The 24,667-nt window shown below is 34.3% G+C and overlaps 1 protein-coding gene, 1 non-coding gene and 1 pseudogene across 3 annotated transcripts; all 3 read left to right on the forward strand.

Annotated features, from left to right (window-relative positions):
- The first annotated feature begins 1,313 nt into the window (after positions 1 to 1,313).
- Positions 1,314 to 4,240, forward strand: LOC120148527 (telomere repeat-binding factor 4-like). Of its 2 annotated transcripts, XM_039161621.1 has the most exons (6): positions 1,314 to 1,532; positions 2,139 to 2,344; positions 2,825 to 2,909; positions 3,108 to 3,191; positions 3,719 to 3,992; positions 4,091 to 4,240. In XM_039161621.1, the coding sequence occupies exons 1-6, from the start codon at positions 1,383 to 1,385 to the stop codon at positions 4,120 to 4,122; spliced, it is 831 nt and encodes a 276-aa protein (XP_039017552.1). In that variant the 5' UTR covers positions 1,314 to 1,382; the 3' UTR covers positions 4,123 to 4,240. The 2 variants fall into 2 exon arrangements, with proteins under 2 accessions (XP_039017552.1, XP_039017553.1); XM_039161622.1 differs by lacking the exon at positions 3,108 to 3,191.
- Positions 4,241 to 16,083: 11,843 nt separating this feature from the next.
- Positions 16,084 to 19,416, forward strand: LOC120148481 (annotated as a pseudogene).
- Positions 17,369 to 17,473, forward strand: LOC120148530. The gene has a single exon (XR_005518374.1). It is a non-coding gene; the product is annotated as a small nucleolar RNA snoR98 (small nucleolar RNA).
- Positions 19,417 to 24,667: the final 5,251 nt, after the last annotated feature.

Below are 24,667 nucleotides of genomic sequence, written 5' to 3' on the forward strand. Positions count from 1 at the left end.
TATTAATAATATATTTTTATATAAAGTAAATATAAATAAAATTTTAGGATAAACATAAATAATAAAATTAATAATTAATTGAAAAAAATCTGAATTTTAAGATAAACATATGATCACTTTAAGCAGGGCATACATCTATTATTATCGAAGATAAACATAAATAATAAAATTAATAATTAATTGAAAAAAATCTGAATTTTAAGATAAATATATGATCACTTTAAGCAGGGCATATATCTATTATTATCGATGATATAGTTATTGATAGTTAATTCAAAATTATCATATTACTTATTTTATTTATATGATTCATTTTTCAACTATCTAGTCTATTTATATAATAATAAAAGTATTAGATAATTTGAACTCAACAATCATCATTTTATCCTTTATTTGTCAAGTAAGTAAGCAAGAAAAAGTAAATATAAATCATACGACAGTCTTAGCATGAATAATATTTTTATTCAATAAAAATAATGATTTAATTAAAATAATAATATATAGAAATATTATTATAATTATTTTTTAATATATAAGATAAAATTATTTTTTAGGTCGGATTTAATTGAATATTTTTACCGTAAATCCAAATTTGACTGACCCAAACATCACCTTTAAAAGATCGACCCGACCCGAATCGACCCAAACTGAATTAAAAAAAATCTAACTCAATCGGATCGGGTCGAACCCGTCGAGTTCAGATCTCATGTTTATCCCTACCCTACCTATGATACAGATTAGCATAATTATACTTTCAAAGGCATATCTTGCTCTCACCCCATTGTTTCGGCTTTTGGTCCTCGCAGACCCTGTTTCCGGCCATTACGGGTTATACCTGGTAGGGGATAAGAATGAGTTCCAAGTGTTCTGTAACTCTGCTGTTTGCAGATGTTCACGAGTTTACAGTATTTGCAAGTGTATACTGAAAAATGGTGGGCACAACAACGATGCTAAGAATTATTTTATTCATTTTCTCCTAGTGAAAAAAATTGTGGATTATTTAAAGTTTGTTCCTAATTTATGTATAGGTTAATTAAAAATTAATACAACATTTGATTTTAAATTTAATATATTTTATTTATAGATCAAAGTGAAAAAATCACGAACAAAATATTTTTTATTGATTAAAACAAATTATTCAAAATGCTAAAAGCGAAATACACATTTTTTAATTATAAAAAATTAATATTTAGGTAATATTATTATTTAGAAGGATACTGATTAACCATTTCATTATTTGTATTAACTATTAACCCTTTTAAAAAACCCAAAAAATCATTAAAAAAGGGGGGGGGGCAGCAGCTACGTAACGAACATTTGTTTCTTCTTGGTGTTCTAGGGTTTATAGCTTGGGAGAGACACACAAAGCGAGAAGGGGTAGGATGGGGAACCAGAAACAAAAATGGACGGAGGAGGAAGAGGAGGCTCTTCTGGCAGGAATCACCAAACACGGTCCTGGAAAGTGGAAGAATATCCTTAAAGATCCCGAATTTTCCCCTTTCCTCACTCACCGCTCCAACATTGACCTCAAGGTTCTTCCTCTTTTCCTCGCCTGTCTTGAGTCGATTTTTGGATTTGAAGACGTTTTAGTTTTTTATATCTGCTCTGTTTTGTTGCTTGGTTATAGGGATTATTTTGTTAGAAGTAGTTTTTTTAATTGTTTTACTTGAGACGATACTTGACATCAAGAAACCCTGGTTGTGAGTTTGACGTTATATTAGTTGAATGGTGATAGGTTAAGTTAGAAGAAGTTTTGGAATATTTGTACAATGCACGTGCTGAAAGCTTGAACTATTAATCATTTAACCCTATTTCATATTCATGTTAAGTGATATTGCATAATGAAAGTTTTTCTCTTCATGATATCAAATATTTAAGATTGCTATAGTTTTGGAAGTACTTAAGAATTTGTTGTGGATTTATTGCAGTGATAGGTGATAAAAGGTTTAATGGACCATGGTCATTAAGAAACCTATATTTTCATGGCTGTTATAACTCACAACTAAAGAGAAAAATGTTTATCTTCTTCTAGTTATCTATATCCTTAAGATTGATGCTTGGTTTTGGTGAATATCAATTTCTTCCTGTTCTGTTGTGGTCAAACAATACAGTTTTCTCATTTCTGCACTCGTTTGCAGGATAAATGGCGGAATTTGAGTGTAAGTACTAATACTCAAACCGCCAGAGACAAATCAAGAGCACCCAAAGTAAAAGCCATTGTTGATTCCCTCCCCAACACACCCAATTCTTTTGCTCCAGCTGCTTCACGTGCTCTCAGTGTGACTACCGATGCTGGTGTGGGTGATTCTTCAAATAACAGCTTAGATGGGAAGAATGCTCCTAGGTTTGTATTCTCATATTTATGTTGCGATAAGTGGAATAAAACAGATGACATCATGAAAGTTTTTTTATATGTAATAAGGAATTTTGTCTGAATTTCGTTTTCCATGGACAATAAGAAATATGATATATGTATGAAGGGTTGTTTTTTTTTTTATTTCTGATTATGGTTTGCATTTCATTTCGTAATTTTCTTTTCTATCAATAATATATATTTTTTCTTTTCAGAAAGTTTGAATATCAAGTATTGGTAAGTTAAAGTTGAATTTCTATTTTTGATTTCATAGTTTGTGTGGTTTCCGAATCAATGCTGCACTGCTTTGCAAGTTTACTGGAACACCATTTTATATGATTACTATAGTCTAATCCATTTATTTATTTTAGATGCAGAGAGCTCATGTTGCTTTGTGTTAAAGTTGCTTGATAAATACGTTATGTTCCCTTCTTCACTAGTTACTTGATGCTATTTCTCTTTTTTAACCAGGTATAACACAATGATTTTTGAAGCCCTTTCAACAATTAAAGACACAAATGGATCTGATATAAGTGCAATTGTAAGCTACATTGAGGTGAGATGGAATTTGTTTATTCTTTTTGAAACTGTAATATCTATGTTTTATCCTTAAAATTTTGAAACTGATATATGTTTTATCCTGGGGTGCCTTTTCTCTTCCTTTTGTGTGTTTGAATTGATCTAGTCTTTGCTTTCTGTTTATCTATGCATGTTTGGAAATATGGATATTAACTGTGTGGATTACATGCTGCAGCAAAGGCACGAGGTTCCGCCAAATTTTAGGAGGTTACTAGGTTCAAGGCTGAGAAGACTTGTTTCTCAAGGCAAACTGGAAAAGGTAATTGTGATTCTAAAATGAGTAATATACCTTTGGCTGCCTTATATGTGTGTGTGTGTGTGTGGTCATCTTGAGTGTGTTAAACATGATGAAAAATTCCTTTCAACAGCTGCCGTTTTCCCATGCTAATCTAAACTTCAAAGATTGCAGGAAATGGAACAGAACATAGTTAAGTTGTTCAAGTTTTTAATTCTTTTCTGCACAATCACATTAGTTGAACTGCATAAGGGTCTCTAGATTGACGTCCAGAATTGCATTCTCCAATCTCTCTATGAAGAAGACTTTTGACTCCATTCTTGAAGACCTACCGCATATGCATTTAAAGATGACTATTAGCAAATCAATTCTGGGGATGTCATGCTAGCAAATAATTAGTTTATATGCATGAATTTTTTTTTTGATAGGAATATATGCATGAATTTTTGATGTTGTATTACATTATAGACTGATTTAATGGAAATTTTGATTTTATGGTGGATGTTTTTAAAGCTTGCATATTCTTACTCATGTCTGAACATCCAATGCAGGTACAAAATTGTTACAAGATCAAAGAACATACCTTGATAGGAACAGAAATGCCTACCCCTAAACAAAAAGATATACGTTTACGGCAGAATGTTGGTGCAGTGAGTTCTGGTGAAACGGTAGAAGAAGCAGCAATTACAGCTGCCTATAAAGTTGTGGAAGCTGAAAATAAATCATTTTTAGCCGCTGAGGCTGTGAAGGAGGCAGAAAGAGTCTCCAAAATGGCAGAGGATACGGATTCTATGCTTCAGCTAGTGAAAGAAATCTATGAACAATGTATGAGAAGCTGCACCTTCTTACTATTTCGTGGGCGTATGGTTTTCCGCCTCATACCCTGGTACCTAATTATAAATTATTTTCTCATGTTCTTGCAGGTTCGCGAGGCGAAACTGTTCTTTTGGCTTGAGTCTTAGCTTCCTAGGATGTAAGTTGTCTTTCTTTCATTTTATAATTTTGGTATCTTTGTATGTATGTGAATTATGAATCCATTGATCTTGTTGAATGAATCAATGTATTTGTGACCATTCAAGATCCATGTAGTTAGTATGTTACAGGTTTTATCGTACAATTAGCCCGCTAAACCAGTTTTGACTTTTGGAAGCAACATTTATTTTAGGGGAATGAATGTACATTTTAGAATCATAATAATGAATATACTCTTTTAGCCTTATCCCATGACATTGGCAATGAACCTACATTTCAATGGATACTAGGGATGGACCTATGATATCTAGATTGGGATGGAACGTCAGGTATGCACATGTGTATGGTACGAGTTCATTTTTTAAATATTTAAGAGATCATATTTCACTAGGTGAATTATGTGTTACCTATTAACAATTTTAATCACGATTAAAAGTTCAATTATTTATATCTGTTTGTAGGGATAAGTAATTTTAGTCGTAGAATTTGGTAATTTTTTTCAATTTGGTCTTTGAATTTTTGGGTTACTTTGAGAGTGTGCTTGATAAAATATCAATGTCTCATCATCACAAGGACTAAAAATGCCAAAAAAAAAATCAAGCTGAGGGGCTATTGGGGACAATAAAAAAGTTTCAAGATCTAAAATTGTTTTATCCCCTTCTTTTAGGAATTTTTAATGACGTATTAACACAAGAATTGTTATTAATTTGCAGACATACACTAATAGTATATCAAATAAAAATCGATTTAGTATTCATGTTCAAATGTGCATAAACAATTCCTAAAAAATATATGTATGGACATATGGGCTTAAATACTTTTTTTAAGAAAATAAAAAGTTCGGTAACACGGATAATGAAATTTAACAATTTGTTTTCTAAAATTAATATTTCATGAATTTTAATGCTATATATATATATATGTGTGTGTGATTTCAGAATACAAAACGTAAATGTTTATATGAATGTATATTATCGTACTTAACATGTATAACAATTTTCTAAAGAAAGGAAATATTCGGATAAACTTTTTGAAGAATAAAGGAAATATTCAGATAAACTTTTTGAATAATAATAATAATTTATTAAAGTGACTTAAATACCTGTCATTTTGTTTTGTTGTTTTGTTCTACTAATTTAAGTTTTTAAGTTATTTTATTAAAAGAGTTGATGTAGCGATAATTTATGATATCAATTAAATTAATCACTTTTTTTATCATACAGAATAGTATGAGAACTTTAAATTTCTAACGCATCTCGTACAATCAAATTAGCAAGAAAATGTACAATCAAAATGGCAAGAAAATCTTGAGCTTCATCGAATAGGACTTCTCTCGCAAGTTACAAAGGTTGAGTTTTGTAGATTGTAACTGAAATTTACCCGGAGTAAAAATCATCTTCGATGATCAATTGGAGTTGAGGCAGAGCGAGACCTGAAGTTGTTTGACTTAATTATCTTTCTCCTCAAAATTTACATAGCTTTATTTCTTTTACTTCCAAATCTGTTTTCTTTAATTTTGTTCTCTTTCATTTTATTCATTTTATTATTCTTTGTTATCTCTCAACAAAAATCCCACCATTTTCTTTATTTTCTTGCCAAATCAAGATTATCAACCTTCTATATCAGAATTTTCAAAGTCCTTGCAGATTGAACCTTCTTCTCTCTTTTTTTAGATTAAGGAATAATATTAAAACGACGCTTGTCATATTTACTCAGCCTGATCTGGCTATTTCTGTTTGATGCGTGCTCGGGATCCGTTTGCTCCAGTTTCGAGTTTATGACTGTATCTGTTGCGTCTTCCAACCCTCCCCATGGTGTGTTATTTGGATGACGTCTTTTGCTCATGAGGCTCTGCCCGAACAACTTTGTTCATGAGGGCACTTTAGTGCCAGGATGGTCTCTTCTTCATGAAGCACGGCATTGCAATAATCCTATTTGACGGCTATGTCCCACCTGCCACACAACTTTGCTAGCAGCAATTTAAGATGGAGTAAATCGGGCCCTGGTGTGATCAAAGTAAACGTCGATGGTGCTTGTCCAGACTGTCCTGCTATTCTAGCTTTGGGAATGATTGTTCGCGATATTAATGGCTTGGTCCTCTCCGATTTCGGCCGCCCTTTACTAGTCTCCATGATCCAGCCATTGTCGAAGCCCATTAGTGGCGCGTATACGATGTGCTTCAGAATTGCCTACTGGAGACATTGTTGTGGAAAACGATTCAAGAAACCTGGTTGCTCAACTCCTATGTGTTGAAAGTATTAAAATGGTTTTCAAGTTTGGTAACCAACTTTGAAAAAATAATTTCAAAGTTTGGTAAATGTTTCTTTGAAATGGTTTTCAAAGTTTGATAAATGTTTCTTTGAAAATAGTTTTTCAAAATTTGGTAGATGTTGTTGAAAATGATAATGGGATAATCACAATTAATCCCTAGGTTTTAGGGTATTTACAAGATTAAGTCCTTAAGTTTCAACTATAAATACTCTAGCTCATTTAGCTTCAAAACCATTCCAAAAATCATTTCTTTCTCCAATACTAGAGAGCTTTCTTGTGAGTAGTGAGTGTTTTGTAAACACCTGTAAATTCTCTCTTAGTAAAATATCTGCAGCAGTCCGGAGACGTAAGCACAATTGGCTGAACTCCGTTATCAATTTCGGGTATTATTTTTCCGCTTTTATTTCGTATTCTCACTAATTTGGTAATAGGGAAATTACTTGTTAAAATGGTTTATTTCCCAACAACGGGTAATCAGAGCTTTTGGTTGTGAATTTTGTCAATTTTTGCGAGGTTACTATTCACGTAAATAGTAAATTTCGTGAACAGTAAAATTTTGTCGACGATACAAATTTGTCGACGGAGGTGTTCTAATATACGGTTAGGGGTGTTCAAATAACCGAACTAATTCGGTTAACCGATCGAATCGAATTAGTTCGGTTAATTCGGTTCAGTTATCGAATTAGTTCGATTCGGTTAACGGTTAAGAAAATTTTTAGAATTCGGTTAACGGTTAATTCGGTTCGAATTCGGTTAATTAACCGAAATTAAATTTTAAATATTAAATATATTATATATAACATATGGGCTCAACCCAATTATTTAAAACCCAATTAATAATTGAAGATCCAATAACTTTTAAACTTAAATCAATATTAATTAATTAAAAATTATAAATTTTTTATTTTATAATTATATTATTTAAATTATTTGTAAACTGTTTTTTTAATTAAAAAATATTATATATTATATATAACATATGGGCTAAGCCCAAATCATTTAAAACCCAATTAATAATTAAGATTCAATAACTTTAAACTTAAATCAATATTAATTAATTAAAAAATTTATCTAAAATTTTTATTTTATAATTATATATTATTTAAATTAATTATAAACTTTTTTTGAATTAAAAAATATTTAATTTTTATATAAATTAGAAAATTTTTAAAAAAAAATCGGTTAATTCGAAATTAACCGAATTAACCGAAATTTATTCAGTTCGATTAACGGTTAAAGAAAAAAAAAGTTTGGTTAATTCGGTTCGGTCGGCCACCGTTTTAACCGAATGAACACCCCTATACACGGTGGTTCGCAAGAATTGTCAGAAACGATCCAAACGAAACCAGATTCGAGTGGGAGCGATGGCTGCAGACGAAGGGAATGTGAAAATTGAAAAGTTCGATGGTGCGGACTTTGGCTTTTGGAAGATGCAGATTGAAGATTTTTTGTACCAGAAAAATCTATATCAACCTCTCTCAGGAAAGCAACCAGAGGGCATGAAGAATGAAAACTGGGCTCTTCTCGACAGACAAGCCTTCGGAGTTATCCGACTGACGTTATCCCGCAATGTTGCTTTCAACATAGCAAAAGAAAAGACCATGGCGGGTCTTATGGCGGCTCTCTCCAGTATGTATGAGAAGCCATCAGTCTCAAACAAAGTGCACTTGATGAGACGATTATTCAATTTGCGGATGACGGAAGGGGCATCGATGGCACAACACCTAAATGAACTCAACACAATCACAACTCAGTTGAGTTCAGTGGAAATTGAATTCGATGATGAAGTTCGAGCTTTAATTCTCTTATCATCTCTACCAGACAGTTGGAATGCTACTGTTACAGCAGTTAGCAGCTCATCGGGAAATAGAAAATTAAAATTCGATGATGTTCGGGATCTGGTACTGAGCGAAGAAATTCGACGGAGAGAATCGGGTGAAGCATCAACCTCCTCAGCCTTACACACGGAGTCCAGAGGGAGAACTTCAGAAAGAAATTCAAATCATGGCAGATCGAAATCCAGACGGGGAAAATCCACAACGGGAAAGAAAGATTTTACCTGTTATAATTGTGGCAAGAAGGGTCACTTTAAAAGAGATTGCCGAGCACTGAAGAAAAATATCGGCGCACAGGAATCTGCCAACGTGACAGAGGAGACAAGTGATGCCATGATTCTAAGCGTCAACAGTCCGATTGAATTATGGATCTTAGATTCAGGGGCATCTTTCCTGTAACATCCTCAATACCGGGTTAGTGATCAAAATTGTAAAGTTTCAGAATTTGATGACTAAAGTAGAAGAATGAAATAATTCAATGATTATTTGAATATATATTGAAGGTTATTTAGTAATTATTAAAGGAAATTAAGGGTTAAATGGTCATTTGATCATTCAAGGAATGATATACACGTGAAAAGGGAGAGAACTCTCCAGAGTGCTCTTCTCCTTTCTTCTTCTTCATACGTGGGAGAGCAAGCCAAAGGTAAGTTTCTTTGTTTGTAAATGAAGTGTTGATTTTAAGGTTGGGTTTTGATTATTAGATGATAACTAAGCTTAAGGAAAGCTTAAATCATCTTAAAAACAAATGATGGAGGGGTTAAGAGAGATTAAAGATTTGGAGATTTTATATGAAACTTTGGAAAAGAATTGATAGTAGAATTTGAAGTTAAATTTGACTTGTCATGGTTAGATTAAGAGATTTGGAGTGATAGAATTTGATTTTGAACATATAGAAAATTTGATATGATTTTTGAATTACATATGGAAGATAGGATTTTGAGGTTTAAGATGAAATAAATGAATATAGATTGGTTTAAGTATGTGTTCTAGAGTTAAGAATGGAAAGAAGATGATATATAAAGTGTTTGAGGGAAAATGAAGTAATTTTCGGGTGAAATATGATTTCTGGGCAAGGGGAATCGGTACCATTCAAGGGGAACCGATACCCCTTCAAACGACAGAATTCCAGAATGTCTGGAGGGAATCGATACCCCATAGGGGGGAACCGATTCCCCCTAAAGGAAAATTGTGAATATGGGTTTAATAAGTTCGTTAAGTTGCTAGTATCCAATTACAAGGTGTAGGTATCTAATGATTGCCTTAAAATGTACATTTATGTAGATTCAGAGCCTAAACGAGTTCCGGAATCATTGACAAGTAAGATCGATAAAAAGGGAAGATAAGAGTTGGAATGGACTAGTGAGGCCAGGTGAGTGCATATTAATTAGTTTATGGTGCTAAATGGAAACAAGACTTGCGACAAGTCTATTTCCTCTGTTAGAATGCATGAATATATGATACGTATATGAATGACATGATTATATGTATGCATGATTATATGTGTTAACATGCTTTTGAATGTAATGTTATGAGAAGTATGTGCTATGTAATGTATATATGAACATATGTGAAACTGAACTATGTGACTGCATGAGAAAGATATGAGCCATATGACATGATATATGTGAACATGAGAAACCAAGTATAAGATATGAACTATGTGATCCTATGAGATATGAAAAGAAGCTATGTGACTACATGTATATGTGAAAGAAGCTATGAGCTTATATGGCATGTGATATGAAATATATATGTGAAAACAAGTATATGTTATGAGATAAGATCTACGTGATTACATGCAACATATGATATTAGATATATGTTTACACATACTTGTGGTATGTGACAGAAAAGAAAAGATATGTGGTTATAAGAGAAAGAATATGAATAAGTAATGTGAACTGTTATAAAGGATAATGCCCATGTTATGTGATATGAGAGCTAGGGGTATAGTTGGCATGCCAAGGGTCGAGGGTTTACCTATGTTCTTCGGGACATATGGACTGTTTACCTATGTTCTTCGGAACATACGGACTGTTTACCTATGTTCTTCGGAACATACGGACTGTTTACCTATGTCCTTCGGGACATATGGACTGATTACCTAGGTTCTTCGGAATCTATGGACTGGTCCTTCGGGATATTGATCGAGCTGTGGTGACAGCATATGTGTGCACAACCTCAATGTACTCACATACCTTAAGTTCTCACTAGTGTACATGGGCTAATAAGTAATTAAACAGCATACTGAATGTGATATGTATACGATGGGTTTATAAGTGGTTTGAAATGTGTTACGTGAACCATATGATGAATTATGTGTCTGTATGTATTTACTGTAATTAATCTGATATGATTTTATATGATACGAAGAATGCATGGAATTGCTATAACATGATAGAAAAGAACATGCATGTATCGATATATGTTTGAAAGTGCATTATAAGTCGTTATGCCTCACTAAGTCTTCGACTTAGCGTGTGATTGTTTCACACGTAGGTTTCGAGAAGAGTAAAGAGTGATGCGGAGCAAGACAGGTCAGTTTCCTTACCAAAAGATCAGATCAGAAATGTTTGACAAAGTATGTATTTGTTTATGTATAAAGTGTTGGCATGTAATAAGTCATTAAGTACGAGCACTCTGATAAAGTCTGTATTTTGTTTTAAATAAAGTTTTAAATTTCTCGGGATTTTTCTTAAGAGTCAAGGTTTAAAAAGTCAATGTGACACTTCGAACTCGTACCCGGGTCGGATACGGGTTGGGGGTGTTACATTTCCACTCCACCCCATGCCGAGAAATCATGGGAAATTATGTCAGTGGTGATTTTGGGAAGGTTCATCTAGCTGATGATGAAACCTTAAAGATCGTCGGAAAAGGAGACATTCGACTAAAGTTGCCAAACCAAACCACCTGGACGCTGAAAGGAGTGAGACATATTCCTGGCCTCAAAAGAAATTTGATTTCTTTAGGACAGCTTGATGGTGAAGGATTTAGCACAGCCTTTTCAGGCTGTGAATGGAAGATTACCAAAGGAGCACTCGTCATTGCTCGTGGTAAGAAAACTGGTACTCTCTATATAACATCAAATTTAGAGAATATCATTGCAGTAGCAGATGCTGATGGAAAATCAAACCTATGGCACCAAAGGCTTGGCCATATGAGAGAGAAAGGGATGAAGACACTTTTGTCAAAGGGGAAGTTACCGGATCTAAAGAATGTAGATGTCGGACTATGCGAGGATTGCATCTTTGGCAAACAAAAGAAAGTCAGCTTTGCAAAGATTGGTAAGACACCTAAGGCTGAAATGTTAGAGTTAGTTCATACTGATGTATGGGGACCATCTCCAGTTCCATCTCTTGCAGGCTCATTATATTATGTCACATTCATCGATGATTCTACAAGGAAGGTGTGGGTTTATTTTCTGAAGAAAAAATCAGAAGTCTTTGATACCTTCAGAAAATGGAAGGCCATGGTGGAAAATGAGACTGGTATGAAAGTCAAGCGGTTGAGGTCTGACAATGGAGGAGAATACAGAAATAGGAGATTCAGAGATTTTTGCGCAAACAATGAGATCAAGATGGAGACAACAGTTCCCATGACACCGCAGCAGAATGGCGTAGCAGAACGCATGAACATAGCTCTGAATGAACGTGCCAGAAGCATGAGGATACATGCCGGATTGCCCAAATTTCTATGGGCTGAAGCTATTAACACTGCAGCTTACCTGATCAACCGTGTGCCCTCAGTTTCTTTGGATGGCAGAATACCAGAGGAAGTTTGGAGCAAGAAAGAAATAAACCTTTCACACTTAAGAATGTTTGGTTGTATTTCTTATGTACACATAGACTCCGCTGAAAGAAGTAAACTTGATGCTAAGTCCAACAAATGTGCCTTTGTTGGTTACGGCGGTGATGAGTTCGGTTACCGGTTTTGGGACTATGAAAATCGGAAGATCATTAGAAGCAGAGATGTCATTTTCAATGAGAATGTGATGTACAAAGACAGGTCAACTGTAGAATCAAGCAACTCCAATACTAAAGCTAAAACAAAGGAATTTGCTGAGTTTGAGGAGATTTCTGGAAATGATGTTCAGATCAGTCCTGAAGCAGTTCAAGAAGAACCAGGCACATCGGAACTAAGACGCTCCTCCAGAATTCCTAAACCAACCCAACGGTATTCTCCTTCTTTGCACTACTTGTTGTTGACTGATAATGGTGAACCAGAGTGCTATGATGAAGCAATGCAAGTGGAAGATTCAGTCAAGTGGGAGTCTTCCATGAAAGATGAGATGGACTCACTTATGTCAAATCAGACGTAGGAATTAGCTGAATTACCACCAGGCAAGAAAGCGCTTCACAACAAGTGGATTTACAGGATCAAAGAAGAGCACGATGAGAGAAAAACGCTACAAAGCGAGATTGGTTGTCAAAGGTTTTCAGCAAAAAAGAAGGTATTGACTACAATGAAATTTTCTCTCCAGTCGTGAAACTATCTACAATCAGACTGGTGTTGAAAATTGTAGCTGCAGAGAATTTACATCTTGAGCAGTTAGATGTAAAGACAGCTTTCCTTCATGGTGATTTGGAGGAAGAAATCTATATGAGGCAGCCAGAAGTCTTCATAGAGGCAGGCAAGAAAAACCTGGTATGCAGGTTGAAGAAGAGCTTGTATGGTTTAAAACAAGCTCCTAGACAGTGGTACAAGAAGTTCGATAGTTTCATGAGTAGCAGTGATTTTACCAGATGCTAAGCAGATCATTGTTGCTACATCAAGAGGTTCGACAATAGCTTCATTATTTTATTGTTGTACGTTGATGACATGCTCGTTGCAGGCTCAGACATGCAAGAGATTATAAACTTGAAGCAAAAATTGTCAAAGCAGTTTGCTATGAAGGATCTGGGCGCTGCAAAGCAGATTCTTGGGATGAGGATCAAGAGAGACACAAAGTCAGGGACTTTGATATTATCACAGGCTGAGTACATCAACAAAGTACTCTCCAGGTTCAACATGCAAGATGCTAAACCAGTAAGTACACCTTTAGGTGTTCATTTCAGACTCTCCAAAGAACAGTCACCAAAGACGGAGGAAGAACGTGCACACATGGTGAAGGTGCCGTACGCCTCAGCGATTGGAAGTTTGATGTATGCCATGGTTTATACCAGACCAGATATTGCTCAAGCAGTGGGAGCTGTTAGCAGGTACATGAATAATCCGGGCAAGATACACTGGGAAGCAGTCAAATGGATCCTCAGATATCTGCGGGGTACCACAAACAAAGCACTTTGTTTCAAAGGTGGAGATACGATACTGACAGGCTATGTAGATGCTGACTTAGCCGGAAATGTTGACATCAGAAGGAGCACTACAGGGTATGTCTATACTCTAGGAGGAACCGCAGTGAGTTGGGTTTCTCAACTACAGAAGATAGTTGCTCTCTCCACAACTGAAGCAGAATATGTCGCTGTTACGGAAGCTAGCAAGGAGATGGTTTGGCTCCAAAGTTTCTTGGAAGAGTTAGACAAGAAACAAGAAAGCAATGTCTTGTATTGCGACAGTCAAAGTGCTATACATCTAGCAAAGAATCCGTCTTTTCATTCCAGGACAAAGCACATACAATTGCGATATCATTTTATCCGGTCTCTTCTGGAAGATGAGATTTTGAAACTTGAAAAGATCAGTGGAGCTCAAAATCCGGCAGATATGTTGACAAAGACGGTGACTACAGACAAACTGAAGTTGTGTTCAACTTCAGTTGGCATGCTAGAGTAACAAGACTAGAAAAGCTGTTGCATTGATCGAGGTGTGAAGACAGATTAAAATCAGTCTTCAAGTGGGAGATTGTTGAAAGTATTAAAATGGTTTTCAAGTTTGGTAACCAACTTTGAAAAAATGGTTTTCAAAGTTTGGTAAATGTTTCTTTGAAAATGGTTTTCAAAGTTTGATAAATGTTTCTTTGAAAAATAGTTTTTCAAAGTTTGGTAGATGTTTGTTGAAAAATGATAATGGGATAATCACAATTAATCCCTAGGTTTTAGGGTATTTACAAGATTAAGTCCTTAAGTTTCAACTATAAATACCATAGCTCATTTAGCTTCAAAACCATTCCAAAAATCATTTCTTTCTCCAATACTAGAGAGCTTTCTTGTGAGTAGTGAGTGTTTTGTAAACACCTGTAAATTTTCTCTCTTAGTAAAAGATCTGCAGCAGTCTGGAGACGTAAGCACAATTGGCTGAACTCCGTTATCAATTTCAGGTATTATTTTTCCGCTTTTATTTCGTATTCTCACTAATCTGGTAATAGGGAAATTACTTGTACTTGATTTATTTCCTACACTATGACAACATATCGATCTTCCATAGCTAACTTTCATCTTGTCGCTGCCCGTGAACTTGTGGCGCCTTGCCCTTGGATCAAGGTTTGTTATGTTCGACGTCTGACCAACCAGATTGCTCACTCTTTGGCTCATTGGTGTTCTACAACACAATAGTCTATGTATTTTGCCCTATTTTTCTTGTTGATGTGTGTTTTGGTTACTTTTTTTTTTAATTCGGTTCAAATGGTTTCTATATGGAAAAACTGAAATGAATTGGATATTTATTTTTTAAACTGAATCGAAACCGAACCGTAAATTAAAAAATCTGAACCAAACTGAATAGTCCTGTTCGAATCGGTTTTTCAATTTTCTCGATTTCGTTGCTCAGCCCTAACGAATATCATTATATGCTCACTTATTTATTCTTAGTCAGTAATTCTAAGAAATGGATCCAGGAGATATTGAGTCCATTGCTCTAGGATTAATCTGCAGAACTGATAGGCTTTTGGGTTTCGAGTTAGTGATATTTAGGCTCAAATTAGTCCATTTTAAATCCAAAAGAAGTTTAGAAACTCCAAAATTCAACCTTTGAGATAAAATAAACAAATCTCCTCAGCAAGAATAAATGAAATAACCTTAACCCATTGATAGTCAGTGGAAAGGACAAGTCATATTTGGGTTCTTCATTTGCATTATTGGTTTGGAAGAAATGTCCACCTGACTAATCAAATTCCACTATCAGGGACCGATGTGTGTCGTAAAACACAAACTTCAAAATACGTAATGAACGTAGATCCAATTAAAAGAAAACAAAGAGTGATAAAAAATAGTAATATAGTAGAAATATACTCAAACCCTAATTGTAGTTTATTGCACACTCCAATTGATTTTGGTTTTTGGATTTCCAGTTGATATTTGTGATATTGATTATAATATTATGAATATATTTTATATTATAGTCAATTTTAATAATATAAATATTATAACCTAAATTATACATTTTAGACTATATAATTTAATAAAAAAAATTAAACATTAACGAGTTGCATATTTTATTTTTAATAAAAAAAATTATTAATTATGTTAAAAAATCAATTTAATAATTATATATATATATATATATGATCATCAAATTATAAATTTAAAAAATATTAAATTTAATTTATAAATATAAAAATCTTAAATTTATTCCTACTTTTAATCCTGTATTAACTACAATTTAAAATGTATATGAAATAATTTTTTAAATATAATCATCGATATATATTTTATTAATATTTTTAATAATAAAAATATTTGAAATGAAAATAAATAAAATTATCCATTTAAAGGAAATTTGATGGAGCTAATCGGATGATTATCAACACCAAACAAATCTAGGGACCCGACTTCTTAAACAGAAGTGGTAGTCCTTAATTGTAACAAAGAAAGAAAAGGAAGGGCAAAGAGGGGAAATCAATAGTAGAACACGGATATGAGAAATCCATCAAACTAATTAAAACCTAAAAGAGAAACGCTTTATATTGGCTGCTCTTCACTCTTTAGGTTTTTCTCTCAAAACTCCACGGCGCAGATCCGAGGAGTTTGGGAAAACCCTATCTCTGCCCCCCTAAATATCAACCGAAAAAGGCTCCATTAAAACTACCCTCCCCCCCCCCCCCCAACTCTTCAACGAACCCACTTTCCCGCCCATATTACGCTCTTTCCATTTTTCCTCCTTTGCTCTTTCCATCAGCTTCAAGGTTGCTTCCTTTTCCTATTTTTATTCCTTTTTATTTTATTTCATCGGGTGTTATAGTTTTGATTGACTGATTTCCTGCTGTTTGCTGTTTTAGTTTCTTTTCTTGTTGGATACGTTTTCATGTTAATTGTATTTAGCTTTAGTGTTTGGGATCTGGATTTGATATGTTTTACTTGTATATTTCTTGGGGTTTTTTTTAGATTGATTAAATCTTGTTAGATGATTTTGGGTTCCTTTTCCCTTGAAAAATTGGTTACTTTTATTTGTTCTTCGAGATTTGAGAAATTAACAAATTTTAGACTCTTCTGCTAAGTTTGTTCCTGAAAAGAAGAAAGTTGTTGGATATATGGCGGGGAAGACGGAAAAATAGTTCTTATTTTTTTATCTTAGATTCTAAATAGTAGAAATTTTGAAAGGTTTTTGTTATCGGAGCTTCTCTCTATAAAAAGTATTTGCTTTACGTGCTTATTGTGAACAGATCTTAACTATTAACATTGCAAGTTCCAGCTTTGGGTTTGATGTCTTTCAATTAGTTGAGTAAGATGATTGGTGGCAAAGGAAAAACTAAAACATTATGGATTTATGATGCTAAATGCCCGACGATAGTTCAGTTTTAATGCTAATGGTTGGTGTAATTCCGAGGCTGAGTTTAAACATGTGGTATTTTTATCAGAGTTGAAAGGAGTATTTATCAGTGGTGTATCCAGAAATTTAAGAATTGGGTCCAAAGTTTTATTTTTTTAAATAATGATATGTCAAATTTTCTATTTTTTTCCCTTAACACATTAAACTAAATTTAAGCATTTTTCCAAAATAATGAGATGCACTTGGCCCCTATGGGGGCTTAGTTCATCCGCCCTGTTATTTATTGCCACTGTTTGAATGTATTTGAGTTAGACAATGGCTTTAACATTAGTATTATCTAACACTTTCTTAATCCCTTCATACCGACTAAGTTATGCCAATAGTAATAGAGGGTTGTTCATCCATAAAGCTAACTATATATAGAATTTTGGAGAGACAGGCAATATGTATCTGGTGGTAAAGGTTTTGTTCCAAATATCAGATAACCATATGTCTCTTTGTATATCTTCTCCAAATACTAAATCAGAAGATAATGCTTGTACTTCTTTACCAATGGTGTGCGAGTTTGGCTCTTCTGTTACATGTTCTCAATATGGAAGAGAGCTCTGGCCTTTAGCATCGTTCAAAACTTTCAATGTTACTTCTTGGAGATTATATTTTTGGTGGCTGTATACTATGCATCATAGTGATTTTATTTGAATCCTGCCTGCTTAATGATACTTAACAGTAACCTGCTGTATCTTTTGATCTGAAAGCTACGATCTCAATTTGGAGGATCATATAAATTGATTAGATCATTCTTTCTTCCCTCTGCACAGTCATGGCAGGTTTGGCACCGGAAGGATCCCAATTTGACTCTCGCCAATATGATCAGAAAATGACTGAGTTGTAAGTCTTTTGGTTTATAGATTGCATACCATCTACCCTGCGCAATTTTTTTTTAATTTAAATTAAGAGGTATTGCTATCTTGTTTACAACTTAAATTCAAATGGAACAGGCTCCAAACTGATGGAGACGATTTTTTCACAAGTTATGATGAAGTTTATGACAGTTTTGACGCAATGGGACTTCAAGAGAACCTTCTGAGGGGTATCTATGCATATGGTATGTGGTTTGCCACTTTTAGGACCTCTTTCTACAGGTTGTATTTGCTAAATTTATACCGAATTCTTATTCTCTCGTCCAAAATATTTTCCAAGGTTTTGAGAAGCCTTCTGCAATTCAGCAACGTGGTATTGTTCCATTTTGCAAGGGTCTTGATGTTATTCAGCAGGCACAGTCTGGAACTGGGAAGACAGCTACTTTCTGCTCTGGAATTTACAGCAACTTGATTATGGTATCGTCCAATGCCAGGCTCTGGTTTTGGCTCCCACTAGGGAGTTGGCACAACAGATTGAGAAGGTAATGCGGGCACTTGGTGATTATCTTGGTGTTAAGGTCCACGCTTGTGTTGGTGGAACAAGTGTTCGTGAGGATCAGCGCATTCTTCAAGGTGGAGTTCATGTTGTTGTTGGCACTCCCGGTCGTGTCTTTGATATGTTGAAGAGGCAGTCACTTCGCCCAGATTATATTAAGATGTTTGTCCTGGATGAGGCTGATGAAATGCTTTCCCGTGGTTTTAAGGATCAGGTTTGTTATTTCATCTTTTTATACTCGCTTCAAGTGATTTTTGAATTGGAAAGCATTTTTTTTTATATATTTTGTGCTCTGGTAATGACATTTTTATCAGATCTATGATATCTTCCAACTGCTGCCAGCTAAGATTCAGGTTGGAGTATTTTCTGCTACAATGCCACCTGAAGCCCTTGAGATCACCAGGAAGTTCATGAACAAACCAGTGAGAATTTTGGTTAAGCGTGATGAGCTCACCCTTGAGGGTATCAAACAGTTTTATGTGAATGTTGAAAAGGAGGATTGGAAGCTCGAAACTCTTTGTGATCTCTATGAGACCCTTGCCATCACCCAGAGTGTCATCTTTGTGAACACAAGACGCAAGGTTGACTGGCTGACCGACAAGATGCGTAGCCGTGACCACACAGTTTCTGCAACACATGGAGATATGGACCAAAATACTCGTGATATCATCATGCGAGAATTCCGCTCTGGTTCTTCTCGTGTTCTCATCACTACTGATCTCCTTGCTCGTGGTATTGATGTGCAGCAAGTATCCCTTGTTATAAACTACGATCTGCCGACCCAACCAGAAAACTACCTCCACCGTATTGGAAGAAGTGGAAGGTTTGGAAGAAAAGGTGTGGCCATTAACTTTGTTACGAACGATGACGAAAGAATGCTGTATGACATCCAGAAGTTCTACAATGTGATAATCGAGGAGCTGCCATCAAACGTTGCTGATCTCCTTTGATAAGGTTACTTTTTGAACCATTGTTCGAGGCAGAGCGTTTTGTTGTTTTTGAAAAGTCGTATTTAGCGTGCACTCTTGTTTCTTTGTTTTGGTTTCTAGCGTCTTAAGTTAATGTTGTTCCTGAACATATTTGACCATTTTAATGATATGCTCATTTGGCTACATAATGAATTGATTGCAGTGGGTTTTATGTTGTGATGCAGCCAGCCAGCCGAGGCTTTTGGATATATTTTTGATATTTTCATTCATTCACGGCTGATTGTCACTTTGAGTATGTTTTGATATAGATTGGTTGACCCTCTTCACTTCCACCTAATATTATTTCAATCGGTGTGAAGACTATTAAATAACGGGACAATGGCCTCAATACTAAACTAATTGGGTTCCATTTTCATGGAGTCGGTGATTACCTTGATTTCAGTAATGTATAAACCCAATCTTGCAAAGGAAACTGATGATTCATATGGTGAATGTGCTTGATTGGAAATAGACTTAGAGTAGGAAAGAGAATTTAATGGCGTTATTACTTTAAAATCCCCAAAGTTAATTTTTAAAAGCCCTAAGTTAATTTGTTAGAAAAATATCCTTTGTACACGTAGGATTAGTTTGCATCCTAAAAAAAGCGAGAAAAGGTTTTGCGTTATACGGGCGCGAGTTTCCTCTAACGTGAATGTAATTTTTAGAGACTAAAGTGCTTATAGGCTTATTTGGGGGTATTTTATTGTAAAATTTTCGTAATTTATAAGATCAGAGGCGTAATATTAGAATTTATCTTTCAATTGAGGTTATATGAGACACATGCGAGACATCGTAATTTTTCAAGTTTTTAGGTTTTTTCGGGTAGTTAATATGAAAATTTTTATAATTTATAAAATTAGAGGCGTAGTATTGTAACTTATCTTTCAATTCATGGTAATGTCGGCACATACAAGACATTGTAAGCGGGGTAAAAGTCGCGTTCAAAATGGTTCCAAAGCTTGATTTTTTATATGAAGAAGAAGCTAACATGGCTTGATAAACATGTTCGGGGTGAGATAAAAATCATATTATTGAATGATAACTTAAACAAATTAATAACTCAAACTTAATTAATAATTTAAATAAATTTTAACATTATATTCGATTCAATGATATATTTAAAACATAAAAATGTCTTCGTTTAAAACAAATTAATCGATACGAGGGCGTGCGTGATCGATTAAGACATTTATTCTTTGTGCGTCCAGGATTCCTACTAATGCATCATAGCTTCAGTTGTCTGGTTCTTTGTCGATGTTAGATCAAATCTTCGCCATAGTAAATCCTTGTTGACCGTATATGACCCTTTTTTTTGTGTCGTAATGCAAAATTTGGTCGTATTGTAGGTTCATCATCAACTTCATCCAGATCCATTTCATTTCCAATGGGAGGGAACTCATATTGAAACACATTGAATACAGTTTCAAGTATACCAAATCAATGAATTGTATGTAGTCAATCCGTACAGAAGAATAAGCAACAATGACGTGCAGACATAGTTATTTGAATGTTTGAAATACTCCATAGTCGTAGGTTTTCTCATGTAGATTAACGACGTATGTGTTGTGTTGTATGTATTCCAATGGCCTCAAATATTTTGAAACACAATTTATTTTGTTCACAAAAGACGTGTGTCACATTCATCGAATTTGAGTGTTGTAGAAAGGTTTGCAATTTTGTGTGAAGGTCTGGGTGGATTGTGTCCCCACCTGCAATCCAGTCAACTGCTTGTTTTCCCATGGTTGCAAACAGTGTTTCCAACTGATAATATGTCACTTTGATAATGGAAATGATAGGCAAATTTCGTACTCCCTTCAATGATGAATTGATCGCCTCAACCAAGTTCGCTGTCATTTGATCATATTGTCTACCCTTATCAAATGATCAAAGTCATTTCTCCATCGAGATTTTAGCAAGGTAGTTGTAACCTTCTTAGTTTTTGTGTCTCAATTCTTGAAACAACTTCTTAACATTGCGCACTGTAACACCCTCATACCGATACGAGTGACCCAATCTGATCCGTAGTGTCACATTAGGGCCACCGGAGTGACTCATAGTAAAAATCGAGGAGAAATTAAATTTTTTGTTAAAACATGTAAAATTATAAAATAATTTATAAATAAAATACAAGTTCAGAAAATTATTCATATATTACAAACATAATTAAAATCATACAAGTTTCAGACTCAATATAAAAATCAAATATGATCTACATTCCCCTAATTATGCTTGTACCGTACTCTGCAAGCCAAGATGAATGAACTCCCATTACTGAAGTCGATAGTTGTACTGGATCGATTCTTTTAACCTGAAATGATGAGTAAAAGAGTGAGCTTTAGGGAGCTCAGTAATATAGAACTACCAGGTGATGCTGAAGGACATGCAAATAAATGACAAGCATAAAACATTTTCTCATTGATTCAAGCATCTACAGATTTTCGTGATGAGCTGAGGTTCCACTTATATTTCTTTAGGTAACAGACAAGTAGTTTATAGCTCAGAGGAAACATTCAGAATACCATGTTCATAGATTGAAACAAACGTCTAGTGTGTTCTTTCAAAACCATAATAAAATGTAATCATAATTTAAAAATAGTGTTGTTTCAGTAAAAAAAGGTTTTTAAAATCACTATAGTACCCTTTATTTGAATACTCCATGTGAAATTCCCAGAACATCATCCATAAAGACTTACCCTAAACCTCTAAGATCTGGGAGTTCAATATGAATGATTAGAACAAAAAGGATTTACCAGCTAGCTGAACCTCAGAGACTCCAAAATCCTACTCAATCAATACCCCAATAAAACAGTTTCAAATAGAACCAGTAATATCAGAAAACAGAAATCATAAATTGGGTTTTTATTTAAAATACATAGTTTCCCTCCAACCGTACACCAAATGCAGTACCCCAGAACAGGCATCCATAACGACTTACCCTAGACCTCTAGGATCTAGGAGTCCAATATGAATCGTCAGAACAAAAACGATTTACCAGCTAGCTGAACCTCAGAGTCTATAGACACCTACCCAGACAATATCCCAATAAAACATATCAGATATCAAACATTGATATCAGAAATCAAGAGCTAATTGTACCTTGTATCAGAAATCAGAAACCAGATATCAGAAATCGTACTTTATAAAAATCAGAGAAAACATTTTTGTCAATACGGAACACACTAGAGGTTCCATATATTTTTTTGAAGGCGCTTGGAAATTATCAGGAGTAGAAACTATGAACTTACGCAAAAAATGATCAGATTTTAAGATCGAGGTCCCTATTAAAAAGGTTTAATTGCTATTGTATCTAAATATACATTCAAAGATTGATGCTTCAAGGCCATTTAAGATTTGAGGTGTATCAGAAAGGTATTTAGGAAACTTTACATCAAAATAAATTAAGATTTCAGATATAACAAGAGTGATTCCATTATTTAAGCCATCAAGGGTATTTCAGACACTTTAATTTCTAGTAGATTCTTAACAACTTAATCCAATAAGGGTGAAACAATTATTTATGGTATTCAAGATTCGTGTCTATTTATCAGGATATCATGTCAACTCGAGTTGAACAAATCCCAGCACTGTGATACCTATCAACCACTCGTATCGAAACACTTCAAGAATATTCACACTTTAATACTGACAGCACTAGTCGAACTGATCATCTTCAGAACCATCGTTGAACAGATCTTGAGAAACTATATGTATTCTGATGGTATTTATGTATAGCAATAGTCTCCAAGATGATCGACGTACTTGGGTCATCTACATAACCTTTAGGGTGCGTTTGGTTCACGAAATGTAAGATTACCAGTGGGAATGTAAGATTACCAAGGAATAAGATTACTGGAAATGTTGTATTTTGTGTTTGGTTGGCTTAGCAGGAATGTAAGATTGTCGTGTTTGGTTAAAGGAATAAAAGATTATTGGAATGTATATTTGACCAAATTGTCCTTATTATATATTTGTCTTTTTAACAATTTGGAAAATATTTATATATTTTCTTTAAAAAAATTTAAATTCATAAAATTTATATAATATTTGTTACAAAATTGAAAATATAAAAAGGTTTAATGAAAGGGTAAAATTTTATTTTAACCCCTGAACTTCATATAAAATTTTAATTATAGACTTTTTTTGTAAATCTAAAATAGTTCAAGGATAAATTTATAATTTAACCTTCGTAGAATTTTTATAATTTAGTGACAAAAGAAGGATATTTTAGAGAGAAAAATTAAGGGCATTTTAGTCCAAAACGTCAGTAATCCAACAATACCTAAGGAAAGTGAGGTAATGACGTTCTCGATAATATACCCCAAAAAATTCACTATTGGTAATCTTTCATTACCGGGAATGGGATTCCCGGACTAACCAAACGGGAGAATGTGGATTCCATTCCCATGGGAATCCCACATTTTCCCATCCAAACGCCCCCTTAGGGATCATTAAAATATTTATTATTGCACTTGTAGTTTTAAAACTTGTCTACAAACATTTCCTTAAACCGAATCATTAAGGTATTTGGGTCATTTCAGTACTCGGGGTTATTTTAGTCATTCTCTTTCGATTCAGTCTTATCATATAATTCAACCATTTTGAACCATTCAAACGTAAATGATACCTTGGTTGGTTTAGTCTTCAAGCATTTGCTTAGGAACATAACTCTAAGTATGATTTACAGGGTTATTTTCCACTTTAGGCATAATTCTCGTCTTTTTACATCATAAGGGTATTTTCGTAATTTTATCTGGCAGAAGTATTTTCATAATTTATTTTCCAAGTATTTCCGGCATTTAACCTCTTTACAAAAGCAATCATAATTTACATTTTCTTAGGTTACTTGAATTACCAATTAACCACTGAGCTTAGAATTATTTCTCGTTAGTCTTCTAGTTCCTTACACGAGTCTATTGAGCCTAATTCAATTTACTACCTTTATACCATATTCAATATTAGTTTCAGAAATCCTCAATAAGCACAAGATCAAACATTTTTATTCATGGAGTTATCAATTATCAATGCAGAAACTATTCGACGTCCCAAAAAGTCTCTGATACATAGCAAAATAGATTACGTCAGAAACAAAACTTAATCGAGAAAACTATTCGAATCAAAAATTAAAAGAGAAAATCGCCTCAGTGACCAAAAATGCCTTATAATATACGATTTTAACCAACTTTTTTTTGATTTGCCAAAATGACCAACAAAATCGCAACGCGATATCAAAACCGCAACGCGATTTAGAAAAGCGCAACGTTGAAAAGAAGATCGCAACGCGATCTTCCAAGAATCGCAATGCGATTCATAAAATCGCAACGCGATCTTCCAAGAATCGCAACGCGATTCAGAAAATCGCAACGCGATTCAGAAAATCGCAACGCGATCTTCCAAG

This window comes from Hibiscus syriacus, unplaced genomic scaffold (assembly GCF_006381635.1).
Source record: "Hibiscus syriacus cultivar Baekdansim isolate YM2019G1 unplaced genomic scaffold, ASM638163v2 tig00110962_pilon, whole genome shotgun sequence".
Classification (NCBI taxonomy): Eukaryota; Viridiplantae; Streptophyta; class Magnoliopsida; order Malvales; family Malvaceae; genus Hibiscus; species Hibiscus syriacus.

What these genes read in the sequence shown, in the direction of transcription:
- LOC120148527 (XM_039161621.1), top strand. Translation starts at nt 1,383, where the DNA reads ATGGGGAACCAGAAACAAAAATGGACGGAGGAGGAAGAGGAGGCTCTT. An exon ending in GCTCCAACATTGACCTCAAG is followed by an intron (nt 1,533 to 2,138) that starts GTTCTTCCTCTT and finishes ACTCGTTTGCAG; the next exon opens with GATAAATGGCGGAATTTGAG. An exon ending in GATGGGAAGAATGCTCCTAG is followed by an intron (nt 2,345 to 2,824) that starts GTTTGTATTCTC and finishes TTTTTTAACCAG; the next exon opens with GTATAACACAATGATTTTTG.